The sequence below is a fragment of the Delphinus delphis genome, chromosome 3, assembly GCF_949987515.2.
Source record: "Delphinus delphis chromosome 3, mDelDel1.2, whole genome shotgun sequence".
In the NCBI taxonomy this organism is placed as follows: Eukaryota; Metazoa; Chordata; class Mammalia; order Artiodactyla; family Delphinidae; genus Delphinus; species Delphinus delphis.
The window spans coordinates 51,230,900-51,245,717 of record NC_082685.1 but is presented as its reverse complement, the minus strand read 5'-3'; the positions used below and the strand labels follow the sequence as shown (position 1 = coordinate 51,245,717).

Sequence of the window (14,818 nt, the reverse complement as noted above, 5' to 3'; positions counted from 1 at the left end):
GACAAGGAGGATGGGAGGGAGGCTCAAGAAGGAGGGCGTATGGGGACATATGTATGCGTATGGCTGATTCACTCTGGTGTGCAACAGAAACTAACACGGTATTGTAAAACAATTATATTCCAATAAAGATCTATTTTTTTAAAAAAATGCATACACAAACCCAATGCATTTAAAGTTACAAAGTCTACAAAGTAACTAATCAGTACTCTTGGAAAGCACCATGGTCCAGAAAGCACTAAGGAACTGAAAAGGAGACTAAGATACAACAACTAAATGTAATGTGGGATCCTGGATTGAATCCTAGACTAAAAAAAAATCGTATTAGTAAACAAGTGCCAAAATTTGAACAATGTTTATAGGACAGTTAACACGGTATCAGTGTTAATTCCCTGATTTTAAAAATTATATAGTGGTTTGAGGAAATTAAGGACATGAATTTTCTGTCTGTTTTTGCAACATTTTGTAAGTCAAATTATTTCTAAATGAAAAGTTAAGAAATAAATGAAAGTAAAATAAAGACAGTCTGGGAAACAGAATGAGTTTTAAAATCTAAGAGACCTCAGTTGAGGTCTATGGGAGTCTCTGGCAAATTATCTCAGTCAGTCACAGTTTTCTCATCTGTAAAATTAGAAAAACAAAAACAAAACAAAACAAAAAAATCTACCTCAAAAAGCTGTTATAGGAATTCAAGGAAATAATTTTATGTAAAGTGTACACCTGGCACCTTACTGGTTTTGCTACTAAAAAATGACTCAATATTTTTGAAAACTTACTTTCAAGACTTCAGTCTTTATCTTGTAACTTACTGTGGTGTCGTATTAAGTATACTATTAGTGTCCATTTGCAATTCAGATATATTTAAATTATTACTCAAAAATTACTAGAAGATATTTCTTATTTTCCTAGACTAGTAAAACCTCACAAGCTCATGCTTTACCATTGCAGAATTTGTAGAAGATACGACAAGGACTCCTTGACACATCCCTGCCCACTAGCATTAGGGAAAGCGCCACATTGGAGAAGAGAATAGAGAGAATACTTACTTTTAAAAAAGGCAACAAACTCTAAGTACTCTAAAAGCTCTTACAGATTTATAATTAAAACATGAATCTTGCGCCACAATGTATGTCTGTGATATGCCCCTGAGAAGGCACTTATCACAAAAATTAATTTATTTCCCTTTGTCCCCTTTGACAGTGAGCTCCTTGAGGCCAGGGCTATGTTTTATTTAGCTTTTCATCTCCCAAGGGCCAAATGATACACAGATCTATTGTGGATTTCTATTAGGAGAAATATAATGAATGTTTAACTACTATACTTTGATAGTTAAAATCTTCCTATCTTTCAGGCACTGATTAAGCCACAACCTCTACTAGGTAACTCACTAAGTATGCTTTAATATTATTTAAATGACATTTTAAAAATAAGTCATAATTCAGGGCTTCCCTGGTGGCGCAGTGGTTGAGAGTCCGCCTGCTGATGCAGGGGACACAGGTTCGTGTCCCGGTCCGGGAAAATCCCACATGCCACGGAGCGGCAGGGCCCGTGAGCCATGGCCACTGAGCCTGCGCGTCCGGAGCCTGTGCTCCGCAACGGGAGAGGCCACAACAGTGAGAGGCCCGCGTACCACAAAAAAAAAAAAAAAAAAAAAAAAAGTCATAATTCAAATATGCTTACTCTCCCTTTAATTACTCCAAGTTAAAAAGATTTCTGCAGACTACTTCTCTCAGCTTTTTATTTTCAAGTTCATGGATTTACATGTCATAAATTATTTCTGTTAGTGTTACTATAACGATTTTTAACAAGTACTTTAAAAGTACTTGTTTTAAACAAGTACTAAAGCACCTACTGTGTGGTGACATTCAACTATGTATATTGTATGCAACTGTGTGCATCATCCAACTTACTTTCTCCCAACAACTCCAGAAGATATTATTAATATTATGCAGATGATAAAACTGAGGCAAAGAAAAATGAACTGACTTGCCCAAACTCACACAACTAGAAGCACCCCGACACCTGGCTGATGTCAGAGCCCACACCCTTCCTGCCTTCACCTTCTTCCCGTTGCGCCTAATTTTCTAGTAGAATTGAGGATAGGAAGACAAAAGTGAAGAAAGACTATTAGAGTGTGAACAAAAAGATAAATAACCATTATGCTAACCCAGGCCTATCATTTTCAAATCACTTATTTTGGAAATACAGGTCCACTCCCAATATTTCAGGAGCTCTGTAGGGAGAGATGTTCCACACATGTGTCAGATATGCAAGGAAGAAAAAATAGGATCAGAAATGGAAACATTATTAATTACGCAATCAACTTTCTACTCTAAACGGAAACAGCCATTCATAAATCCTCTTTCTCAGTTTAAGGGTAAACATTCAAACCATTTTGTTCACAACATCAAGCTCCTGGCTAGAATGAATAAAATCCGAGGCCACTGTGTTGAAGCAAAGAAATTATTTTGATCTGTCCATTTGATTACAGTACCCAAAGTAAGGACATATTACAGAATCCACACGGGCTTCGGTCTGAAATTACATAAGGCTAAATCCTGAAGAGAGTATTTCACTCATTCATTCAATAAGGATTTGCTGAGTCCCTACTATGTTCCGGGATCTCTTTGGATACTTGAGATACATCAGGAACAGATGATAAAATCTCCACCCATGAAGCTTACACTCTATTCACAGTGACTCTTTTACCTACAGCATAACAAGAAAATCAACCTGAACAACTCTATGCTAAGAAAAACTGTAGCTTCTCTGGCCTCATTTAAGAATAAACAAGAAAAATCCAGGCCACATAATGGCCTTTTGTATGACTTTAAATTTCAGGTAGACAAAATTTACGAAGTCTTTTAGGAAGAAATTTTTAGAAAATCTAGGAATCCAGCTCATACAAGGCAACCCCATTAAACGGACCCATGTTAGCTTCCAGAGATGAGTAAGCCTATCAGCTGCTATATCCATCTATGCAACAGTGTGTTCTCTTTGCAGATGGTTTTAAGTAGAAGGAAGGAAACAGCTATAAACGATGAGAACTAGAAAGCTAAGAGTCATTCAAAGAAAGAAACCAAAACACACTGTCAAGAGCACTGACACTGTAGTTCATGGAAAGTACAGTTTAGCATCTTATGAATAAACCATTTTGGTTTTCACAGCACTCCTCCATGAAGAGTTCAACGAGAAACATTGCACTCCACGAACAAAGAGTATTGTGGTGTTTGCTTTCAAGGTGCCACTTAGCTTTGAAAGCATGTAGCTAATATTTTGCCTGTAGTATCCAACAGGCAGGTGTAAGAAGAGCAAACATTCCTCAGGTTTTAAAAATAGCAGGATATTATAACTTGGAAGGCAAGCCCTAACATACCAAAAGCCAGAGATCAGTAGACTCTATTTAAAATAGAACTTCCTCAGTGCTGTAGCACCTTCAAACATACCATTGTGCAAAATCAGATTAAATGCTTCCCAGAGATCCTATGATTGTCCCTTCTGCCAAGTGCTTTCCTTTGAATAAAAAAAAATACAAAAAGACTAAAAGAAAAATAAAAGGTATTTTGCCAAAAGGATCATTCTTACTACCTTATGCTTTAAAAGAAACATATGCTTGTCAAACTGTTACACATCTGATCCTCACAACAATCCTGGGAGACTGGTGGGGTACATAGCACATCATTTCACAGATAAGAAATTAAGACAGTAGGGTTGTCTCATAAGGTTGTGCATGTTGCTCACTGCACAAGGTTTTCCAGTCAAGCAGGCCATTGGGCACCTAGTAGAAGGAGGAGCACGTTTTTCTAACTTGCATAAGTAGCCCCATACACCTCCCACTAGCCCCATTTACTGTGGGCTTATGGGTGTAGACCACCTAGATGATGCCCCTTTCTAATTTGCTCAAGGGCACAGTATAGGCTGGTGAAAACTGTTTCCCAAGGCCACCTCAAAACTGCTTTTAATGAAGGAAGCACAATGATTGGGACCCAGGTCTACTGACTTCCAGTTCATGGCTTTAAATAATGTAAGGTGGGGACCTCCCTGGTGGTCCAGTGGTTAAGACTCCTCGCTTCTACTGCAGGGGGCACAGGTTTGATCCCTGGTCAGGGAACTAAGATCCCGCATGCCGCGCAGCCAAAAAAAAAAAAAAGAGAGAGAGAAAAGAAAAGAAAAAAGAATGAATAATGTAAAATAAGGTGAAAATTCTCAGAGCAACTGAACTTACTGACATCCTAGAGACAGTCACATAGCCCCATCCAGGGATCTCTGAAGGACTACCTTGTGAATAGAAAGAATGCAAGTGTAATGTCCACAGAGATAACACTGTCCCACCCCTACACCTTTTCTGCAAATGTTCTCCTCCACTTTCCCTAGCCTTACCTTCCAAAATGTCCTCCTCAGTTTTTACTTACTATGTGCCAGGCACTTTGCTAAGTATTGTATAAGAACTCTTCCAGGGCTTCCCTGGTGGCACAGTGGTTGAGAGTCCGCCTGCCGATGCAGTGGACGCGGGTTCGTGCCCCGGTCCGGGAAGATCCCACATGCCACGGAGCAGCTGGGCCCGTGAGCCATGGCCGCTGAGCCTGCGCGTCCGGAGCCTATGCTCCGCAACGGGAGAGGCCACAGCAGTGAGAGGCCCGCGTACCGCAGAAAAAAAAAAAAAAAACTCTTCCAGATCCTAACTGAACCCAGCTATAGAAGCGACCTCAGCTATAACACATGGCACCTAAAAACTGCCCACCTGAGCCCAGTCAACTCGTAGAAATGTGAGAATTAAAAGCTTTCCATCAAAAGCTTACCATTGGTTTAGGCCACTAAATCACTAGGGTGATCTGTTACACAGCAGACAACCAAAACAATGTATTTTCTCACCCTCGCACCTTCAAAGCTATACCCTTAGACCAGGCACAACCGGATGGAGATGAATAAACCCTGAGAGAAGACTGCAGGCAAAAGGAAACTGAGACTGGATAAAGAGCACGCAAAGTAGAGTCTACAGCACTGTATTCCCTCAGTGATTAGCTGAGTGTCTATTATGTGCAACGCAGCACAGCCTGGCGATTCGGGGGTGTGAGCTGAGAGTCAGATGTGTTGAAATCCTGGCTCTCCCACTTGCTAGCTGTGGGAACTTGGAAGCTGAACCGCAGTTTCTCCAGACCATGGAATGGAAGTCAATCATAACTAATTCCTGAAGCTGTAAAAACGATAATGTATGACAGCACTTCCTCCCCCGCCCCGCTGGCCTAGGAAACTCGTCTCACGTTTCAGCCATCACTTCACAAATGTCGCTTTCTCGAAGAAGTCTTCCCTAATGCCACCCCCCGGGACTTCACAACACTGTGAACTTTCCCTGTGTAAATACACATCATCAGCTGGAGTTACGTGTTCACTTGTTAATCATTGATTAATGACAGTCTCACCCACCAGAGACCATCAGCTCCCTGAGAAGAGAGTCTGTCTGTGGTGCCCTACACCCAGCACGGAGCCTGGCACACAAAGTGTCTCTAAACACCTGCTGAATGAAAGAAAAGCATTTAGCCCAGAAGCTTGACACATGCCAAGTACTCTCTAAATGAGAGCTTGGCACTGTGCTACGTGCTTCTTCAGGAGTGAGACCTACCCCGAGGAAGGTTAGAGTCTAATGAGGGAAAAGATACATGCAGTAGTAACTACCCAACACTGTAGAAGACGGTCACTGAGGCCCAAAGTGTCCCTCCAGCTCTGACAAGGCAGAGATTGCCTCCTGATGAGGACAATCCAGAAAGGCTTTCCAAAGGGGCAGTGACACTGGAGAATCCACACTCCAAAGTGCCAGCCCTAAAACAAAAATGGGGTGTTGGCTTTTTCTCTTTAGGACCCAGAAGCCTAGCCTAAGGCAAAGTCTACAGCACATCTGTAATTCATTTATTCATTCATCATTCATCAGACTTGTACTGAGCACCTAGTAGGTACCAGGTACTACATACAGGAGATAATTAACAATATTAACCAGCTGACATTCCCCCGCCAAAAAGGCCTCCATGGCAACATCATGTTAACCAGGGTCCTACTCACTCCTTTGTGACCTGGGCCCCCAAGTGCATCCTCTAATGGAGGTCAGGTCTTATCACTTAAAAAAATCCATCTCCCGGCTTCCAGGTGGCACACCGGGAGCACTGCCGGTGGCAGCTGTCCAAGGCAAATTACAATTCTTGCAAATCTTCCTCAAGATCGTGAAAGCCGAAAGAAGATCTGATACAACACTCATCTGTGGACAAAAAATGTCACTTGCCATTTCAATGAACCAATGATGTTGTGGCCATAAGTCCTTCAGCCTCTGCAGCCATCCCCAGCGGTGCACCCTGAAGGGATTCAGGACAGAGTAAAACAGGATACAGGTCCTAGATAGTTAAGGCACTTATCAAATGAATTTCAATGAGCCCAGACTCTTGCATTGTTCCATACACAGAAAAACACTAATTTCATTAACTTGAGATGTCCGTTTTCTTTAATTAGCAGTAATCTTTGGATGGTCAACTATCCTTTTCTTTGTTTGAACTCCTATATATCCTGGCCCCTCCCTTACCTCCTCAGACCAGCCCCAAGGAGCTATCTCAGAGGCTGTATCCAGGCTTAAGTCCTCAGCAAGTCTGCCCAATAAAACATAATTCTCAACTTTTCGGTTGTGCGTTTTTTTTAAGTGGACACATCTTAGATGCAGAAACTGAAGCCTAGAGAGAAAATGACCCTTGACCAAGGCCATCAAGTGAACTAACTAAAGGCAGAACCAGACTAGAAAGAAATTTCCCATTCTACTGTTAGGAGCCACAGTCCCAGGAGCAGCCCTTGAGATAAGGAGGGCCACTGAATATTGAGGCTAGGGTGTACAGTTATAGCAGCACAAACAACAACAATATATTTTAAAGAACTTAGCAAGCATCAGTCACTGTGATAAGCACTTTATGGGAATTATTTCACTTGAATCCTCACAACTCCTGAGTTGTTACTAGTATTTTTCCCATTTTACATATTACAAAACTAAGGCATGGGGACTGCCCAAAGTCCTAAGCTGTTAATGAAAGAGAAAGTGGTGAGGTGGTAGCTGACGGCTTCAACAGCCTCCACTAGCTTTGAAGGAGTCAATGATGTACTAGAGAGATGGAGAAACCCCGTGCAGCCTCACCGGGGCTCCAGAACTTGGGTTCCCCGCGACTCTCCCTCCAGCTGGGGCAGGGTGTGAACGTGTTGCCGCGCACGGAGCCTTTCCCTCATCCTGGTGGGGGAGCTCTCAAGGAAATCCACCCCCGCCCTCGCCCAGCACATCCCAGAGGCGAAACCCGCAGTTGGAAGGGGAGACCGACCGTGGGTGTGGACCTCCAAGCGGGCAGAGGGGCGCAGAGTGGAGGTGAGGGGAGCTGCGGGCGCCCGCTGCCCGGAGCGCAGACCGCTGGGCCACCGGGGCAGCGCGGGAGAATGCGAGCCCCGGCCGAGACGGAGTTGGGTGAATACCTTTCGGAGGAAGCTGGCGACCACCTGCTCGAAGGGGTACTTGAACACCTCGTGCACGTCCACGGTGACTCCCATTCCCGCGCGCCTGCCACGCCTCCGCGAGCACACTGCTGCTGGAGCTCTGTATGTGCCGGGCCGCAGGCGTCCGCGCCAGGGTAGCCGAAGGGGCGTGGGAGGTTTTTTTCTCCTCCTTCTTCAAACTTTCTAAACTTTATTGTCCAGAGAACCAGACAGTCGGTCACGCCCCCGCCCCCTTCCGCCAGCGTCCCGTCGGGCGGCGGGCGCGGGAGGTGCCGGGGCCCCTGGCGGTATCGGCTGGAGGCGCCTGGAGCGGCCCGGCCCCGGCCCCGCCCTTCCCGCGCCGGCCACGCCTCGTCCTGGCCACGCCACGCCCCCGACCACGCCTATGGACCCAAGTATCCGCCCGGGAGCCGCGGCACAGTTCCTTGGAGGCTTGGACCTCGCCGCTGGGGCTTTTGACATCACCTCTCCTGGAGCCTTAAGCCGCTATTGGCAGCACTAAAAAACAGTAATAATAAATACATAAACTACCCTCCCTCCAAGTTTAGGGATTGTAATATAAACCTCCTCGTGTTGCCGAGTCCTGTGTGACAAAGACCAACAACTGCGTTACTCACACTACCCGGGCAGCTGCCTCTGAGGCTTTAGGTTGCATCTCAAGTACTTAAAAATTGCCCGTATCTGCATCTGACTCCGTAAGGAAATCCTACGCTCATGAAAGGTTAAACACCATGGAGCAAGCAAGTGAATCCATTAATCCGATAATTTATCCAACATGTTACTTCCTGACCACCTACTATGTGCCAAGCACTGTGGTAGGCACTGGATTCCGCAGTAAGGAAAGCACAGTCCCTGCTGTCAGATGATTTAACACAAAATAGAAAAGCAGCAGGATTATAGGTCAAAGTTACAGGCGGCATGATTTTAGCTCGGATAAATAAGGGAGGTCTTTGAAGTGGTGGTTTTTTCATTTATAAGTTTATAATCTCTCTTACACATAGTCATACTGGACTGGCAAAACCCTAGCCTTGGAAAAATCCAGCTCTCCACTTACTGCCTCACCCAAGCCACCGAAAGGAAAACTATACACCCAGGCCTCTCTTTAGATTCATAACCACCAACCTCAAGGGGCCTTTTTAATGGTGCTTAGACAAAAACACTGCATTTCTCTAACCCACTTACTGTCCCAGGCTCCTCTCTCTTCAAACCTCCAACACCTCCCTCCCCAGTCTTATTCTCAGGTGATTACCTTGCTTCCTTTTTCCCTTAGTAAATAGGAAACATCTCTCTACCACACCTATCTACCCACCTGTCCAAATGCCCTGCCTTCTCTCCTGTTCTTGTGGACAAACTATTGCCACTTAGTTGAGGGCCAATCTCTCCACTTGTCCACCAAATCCAGGCATGGGCTGCAGATGGTTAACAAACAGCTCTCCTTTAAAAAACAAACCAAACAAGGCCCTGATGTCTAATGCCTGCAATTTTTGTGGTGTAAATACTCCCACCACGGCCAATTTGAAATGACCAGCATGGTGTCATTTCTACCACCCACTCACGATAGACATAACTGCAAGAACACAGACCATGGTAAAGGTAGTAATGAAGTTAGGAAGGGAAGCTTTTTGGATATCTATTACCTTTTAAAATATTGTTTATTTAATAGTAAATTTATATAATTTAATATTTAATTACAGTTGTGTTTAACAACCAGCTGATGAGGTTCAGAACACAGTAGCCCAAAACATGCACCTTAGCATATAGGATATTTTAAGCTGAAGGAGTCTGAGAAAACAGCAGAAGCAGGAAGATCTCTCTGGCTGTCCCCCACCCTTCTCCCCTGAAGCAGGTCATAAGACCCTCTTCTAACAGGTGCCCCTCTATACCCGGAGGAAAGAAGCATCTTTATCTCCAGGAAGAAGGGTCACCAGGAAGAATCCGAACAAACAGGTCTTGCCAAGTTTCCCCCAGTTTGCTACACTTACCTCATACCCTTTGTCCTATCATATTTCTCCACAACTTCCCACTCTTCATCAAACCTAGAATAAAAACACTTAGGTTTAACCATTTCTTCAGGTCTTCATTTCCTGATGAAGGCTCCCATGTCACTTATAAAACTTACAGGAAGTAAATGTGTCTGCTTTTCTCCTGTTAATCTGTCTTTGTCAGTTTAATTTTCACATCTAGCCAGGGACTCTAAGAGGGTCAAGGAAAACTTTTTCCTCCCCTACACAGCTCTACCACATCCCTAAAAGTTCTTTGTCCTCTTTCTGGTTCAAGGACATCTCAAGCCATAACCACTCCCTCTTTTCTGAATCATCAGTTTTGCCTCTACTGGATCATTACAACCGGCATACAAGTACACTGTGATTTCTTCCATCTTAAAAAAAAAAAATCTACTCTTAACCCCATATCTTCTTCCAGCTCTATTTCAACTCTCTGCTCCATTTTCTTCTTATAATCTCTTGAACCCACTCCAGCCAGTTCAGGCCCCTGGCACTCCACTGAACTTACTGCTGTCAAGGTCACCAAGGACCAAATTGCTAAACCCACTAGTTAATTCTTAATCCCCACCTTACTAAACCTATGGGCTCCATTACCTTGAAATACTGAATGAGAAGTGGGGTGGAGAGTTAGGCACCAAAGCCATTACATGTTGAATGTATGTATAAAGCAACTCTACTATATCACCAACCCATCCTTACAGGAAAAGAACAAACACCAATGTCCCTGGGGAATTACACAGGCCTACAAAGGAGAGATAATTTACTTGTGGAGTTGATGGTGTCTCTAATCTGCCTCTGCAACCAGACAGCAGTTGGATACTGGGTGTGAAAGAGAAGCTCCTACCAGATTGGACCCTGTGCCCACGCTCCACCCGGACCACCGATTTCTTCCAGAATGTATCCTTGGACAGCTGCTCACCCACTCCTGATTAACCAGCCACAAAAGGCCAAGGTTGTGTCCTGAAAGATTAAAGGACCCAGCACCTGTTGGCTCTACTTGGGCTGGCTGGCCAACTGCCTTGTGTAAGAACAAACACTACCTGCCCGTTCCAAGGACATCAGAGCACTCTGAAGGTGAAAAGGGGTGCCGGGCTTGACAAGGGAGGCCACCTCCAAGCAGTCTTGTGGCTCAGAATCACAGCCAGTTTGCACAACTTACTCACTGTGTCCCAAGGAAGAGAAAGGGGCTGTGAAACAAATTTCCTTTGCTTTGAAATTGAGTGGCTTAACCAGTCAGGGACTCGAGTTTGGAAATTTGGGGGCCAACCTCACAAGTTCATGACCTTATTTGACCTTTAAGATACCAGACTCATCTTTGTATCTTCAAGGCAAGGCCCAGTAGAAGAACATCCAATACATTTGGATAGAAAGAATGGATGATTGGCCCTTTATAAATACTGTGAGATTTAAGTGGATGGAGAGCTTCAGCCCTGACCTTCTCTCCTTGCCCTCTCACCTCTGTGCCGTTCTCACCCTCTTCATGCTGACCATCTCTCTCTCACTGATCTTTTTTTTTTTTAATAGGGTTTTTTGGGGGGTTTTTTTGTTTGTTTTTTTTTTGTGGTATGCGGGCCTCTCACTGTTGTGGCCTCTCCCATTGCGGAGCACACGCTCCGGATGCACAGGCTCAGCGGCCATGGCTCACGGGCCCAGCCGCTCTCCAGCATGTGGGATCTTCCTGGACCGGGGCAGGAACCCGTGTCCCCTGCATCGGCAGGCGGACTCCCAACCACTGCACCACCAGGGAAGCCCTCACTGATCTTTTTTATCCAGTCTTGTAATTGTCTGTTTATGTGAATTCTCCACTGAACTGTGAGGTTGTCCAGACTGGAAAGAACTGTGTCTTATTCACTCTTCCCTATTCAGTGCTGAGTAGGAAAAACCTCAGTCCGCCTCTTGTGTTTCTTTTATTCTCACATAACTACCACACTCACACTTCTGACACTAGATGCGTAGGGGTTTCCCTCACATCAGGCAATTCTGTGACACCTGGGTGTCACACTGGGTGTCCTCCAATTTAACACAATTCTTACACGATCTATCTGGAGATAGCTTCAGACCCCACAGGTTGAGGGCTCACTCCCACAAGACTGCCCCTCCCTCCAGATGTCAAGCCCATGTCAAGGTGATTACCTGATGGGCTATATATAAATCAGAGGTTCCCATGGTTCAATTAATTTGCTAGAGCAGCTTACAGAACTCAGGGAAACAGTTTACTTACTGTTTACCGGTTTATTATAAAAGGATATGACAAAGGTTAGAGATGAACATCCAGATGGAAGAGTTGCATAGGACTAGGTGGGAAGGGACATCGAGCTTCCATGCCCTCTCCGGCCATCCCACTCCCCCAGCACCTCCACATGTTCAGCAACCTGGAAGCTCTCCGAGCCCCATACTTTGGGGATTTTTATGAAGCCTTCATCACACAGAGGCAGGATCAATCATTAACTCCACTTCCAGCCCATTTCCCGTCTCTGGAACATGGGGGATGCGGCTGAAAATTCCAAGTTTCTAATCCTGGTTTGGTCTTTCTGGTGATCAGCCCCCATCCAGCAGCCTAGCCAGAGTTGCCTCATTAGAACAAAAGACACTCCTATCACCCAGAAATTTCCAGGGGATTTAGGAGCTTGGTGTCAGGAACAAAGACCAAATATTAGAAAAAAATATGCTCCTAGTGCTTTTATCACTTAGGATATGACAAGGGTTTTAGGAGCTCTGTGCCAGGAGGAGTTTAAGAGGTGGGAGAGGGGAGTGTAGGGTGGAGGGGGGCAGAGGCCAATATATATATTTTCTATTATTCTACAAGTGCCTAGCACATAGTATATATTGAATAAATTCATGAATGTACTTAACATAGAATATGACCTTGAGCGAGTTCCTTCCCGCCCCTGCACCTCAGTTTCACCATCAACAAAATGACCACATGGGCCAATTTTATCTCTAAATTCCCTTCTAGCTCCCTGAGATTTCAGATATGGACTAGAGACTCAGGGCAGGCAACATGGATACAAGGGCACAAAGCAGAAATCTGCAGGGAAAACAAGGCAAAATCTCAGAACAAGTTCACAATGTCAGGGTAAGTTAGACCCATGGCATCATTGAACCAGACTTCTCTTCCCCCAATTGACTAAGGATGACACTGAGGAGACAGAGTGTATGGTCAGGTCACTCAGAATAGCGGTTCTCTTGCTCTCTGTACATGCCCTGCTTTAACTACACCTACTCACATGACTGACCTTCCCTCTAAATCATAGAGCCTAATTGGTAAATGCCCACATACTTGCCCCTAGCCCCAACTAGTGACTGTTCTAATCTTTAGATCAGAACTATCTCCACTATGATAATTTATCAAAGGGGCGTGTCCCTCTGCTGGTTTCCCTGGTAACCTGACTTCAATTCCCTCTGCAACTGGTAACACATACACATTCTTCCCCAGCCAAAGACTTCTGCCATGCCCTGTCCTCCATCTACAGACGGTGGGGTGACAGTGGGGTATAGCTCCAGGTCCTTGCTTTAGAGGTGTAAGCTCTCCCATCCATTAAACCGGTGATGTCTCTGTCCCTGACTCCGGGCTCTTTCTTCAGTCTTAAGGCTGGGCAAGTAAAGGGCTTGCAGGCCTGAGGAGTGCAGCTCAACACAAAGGAAGTTCAAGAATTTTAATCAGGCAGAGAAGAAACGTTCCAGGGCAAGGAGCCAGCTGGTCATCATACCACCCACGTGTTATAGAAAATCTAGAAGGCATTCAATTTCCAACGCAGAGCAAAACAAATATGTAAAATATCTGGTATTACACAAGTATGTGTGCTAAGGAGAAAAAGTGGAGAAGAAGGATGATAAATGGGGGCAGGGCAGAAGGGAAGACTTCCCAGACAAAGTGACATTTAAGTAGAAGATTTGAAAGAAGAGAGGGAGCAAGTCATGTTCATACTTGAAGGATGATCATTCCAGGCAGAGGGAGTAGCAAGTTCAAAGGCCCTAAGACAGTGCTCCTTTGCCTGGTGTATTTGAGAACTGAGGCCAGTGTGGCTGGAGCAGAGTCCTGGGAGAAAAGGTCAAAAAAGTAATAAGGATGTAGGTCACATAGAGTCTTCTAGGCCATTGGTGAAGATTTTGGCTTTATCTCTGTGTGAAATGGGAAGTTACTGAAAACTTTGAGCTGGAGAGGGACATGGTAGGAACTATTGCTATCATGAAAATCCTGGTGGGTAAATTTTTATCAGCATGTTTCATTGCTTTTTTAGAACAGAGTCCTTGAAGGGTAGTTACAGGGTAAAAAGATAGGACTTTTGTTTGAGGACCATTTTAACCCTGTCAACATCTTGATCTTAGACTTCCAGCCACCAGAACTGTAAGGAAATAAATTTCTTTATTTATTTTTCTTGGCCATGCCACGCAGCCTGTGGGATCTTAGTTCCCTGACCAGGGATTGAACCCGGGCTCTCGGCAGTAAGAGCACAGAGTCCTAACCCTGGACCTCCAGGGAATTCTCAGGAAATAAATTTATATTGTCTGAGCCATGCAGTCTGTAGTACTTTGTTATGGCAACCCCAACAAACTAACACATCATCTTAATTTGCTCATCTATTAAAATTCTCTTTCCAAATAAGGTATTCACAGGTACTGGGCATTAGGACTTCAATACCTTTTAGAGGACAAAGGTATCAACCCACAACACCAGACACAAACAAGCAGAGATCAAAGATGAAAAGAGAGGCTGGTGGAACCGGATTTCCAGGTCTAGTCCCTGAATCCCATGAGCTGCCCTGTTTCCTGCAGCTCCTTGGGTTTTCTGAGTTTCTCCGGAATCCTTCTAGTAAATCGCCTTTTCTGCTTAACTTAATTTGAGATGAGTTTTCTTTCTAACACTTTCAACTGAGACTCCTGCCTAATATAAAGTGGGAGAAAAATTTAGCTGTTATGAGTTCATATGCCAGGAAAAAAAGAAAAGAGAAAAGAAACCCTTATTGCCTGCCAGGCCTTATACCATCTGCAAATCAACCCAACTCTTGATACCTTTGAAAGTTGAGCTGCCTTTCACATTTATATTTTCAACTCTTTCTTTTTACTTTTTCCACCTTGATTGTTTAGAAATCCACTGAGAATTTTATTCATTTTGTTTGGTAAAACTGCATCCTTTAAGGCCAATTTACCTCATGATGTTCGTACAAAAGGGGAAATTTTCTTTGTAATAGCGGTAGCAATTAATGGCATGAATTATAAAAGAATCTAAGATATTTCCTGTCTGAGAAGACGAATTTTAAAAGACTGATCTCACACCAGACTGAAAACCAGAAATTACGGAAGGGCAG

At 44.3% G+C, this 14,818-nt stretch overlaps 1 protein-coding gene across 4 annotated transcripts in view; it reads right to left on the bottom strand.

Moving 5' to 3' along the window:
- The window catches only part of PRELID2 (PRELI domain containing 2), a 181,527-nt gene extending 173,826 nt beyond the window's left edge, over positions 1-7,701 (bottom strand). For 3 of the 4 annotated variants that reach the window (XM_060008615.1, XM_060008613.1, XM_060008614.1), the window contains exon 1: positions 7,486-7,701. In XM_060008615.1, the coding sequence (XP_059864598.1) occupies positions 7,486-7,560 (75 nt within the window). In that variant the 5' untranslated portion in view covers positions 7,561-7,701. Of the gene's footprint in view, positions 1-6,268; positions 6,309-7,485 lie in introns of those variants that run through there. The other variant, XR_011246413.1, reaches the window with a different exon arrangement.
- Positions 7,702-14,818: the final 7,117 nt, after the last annotated feature.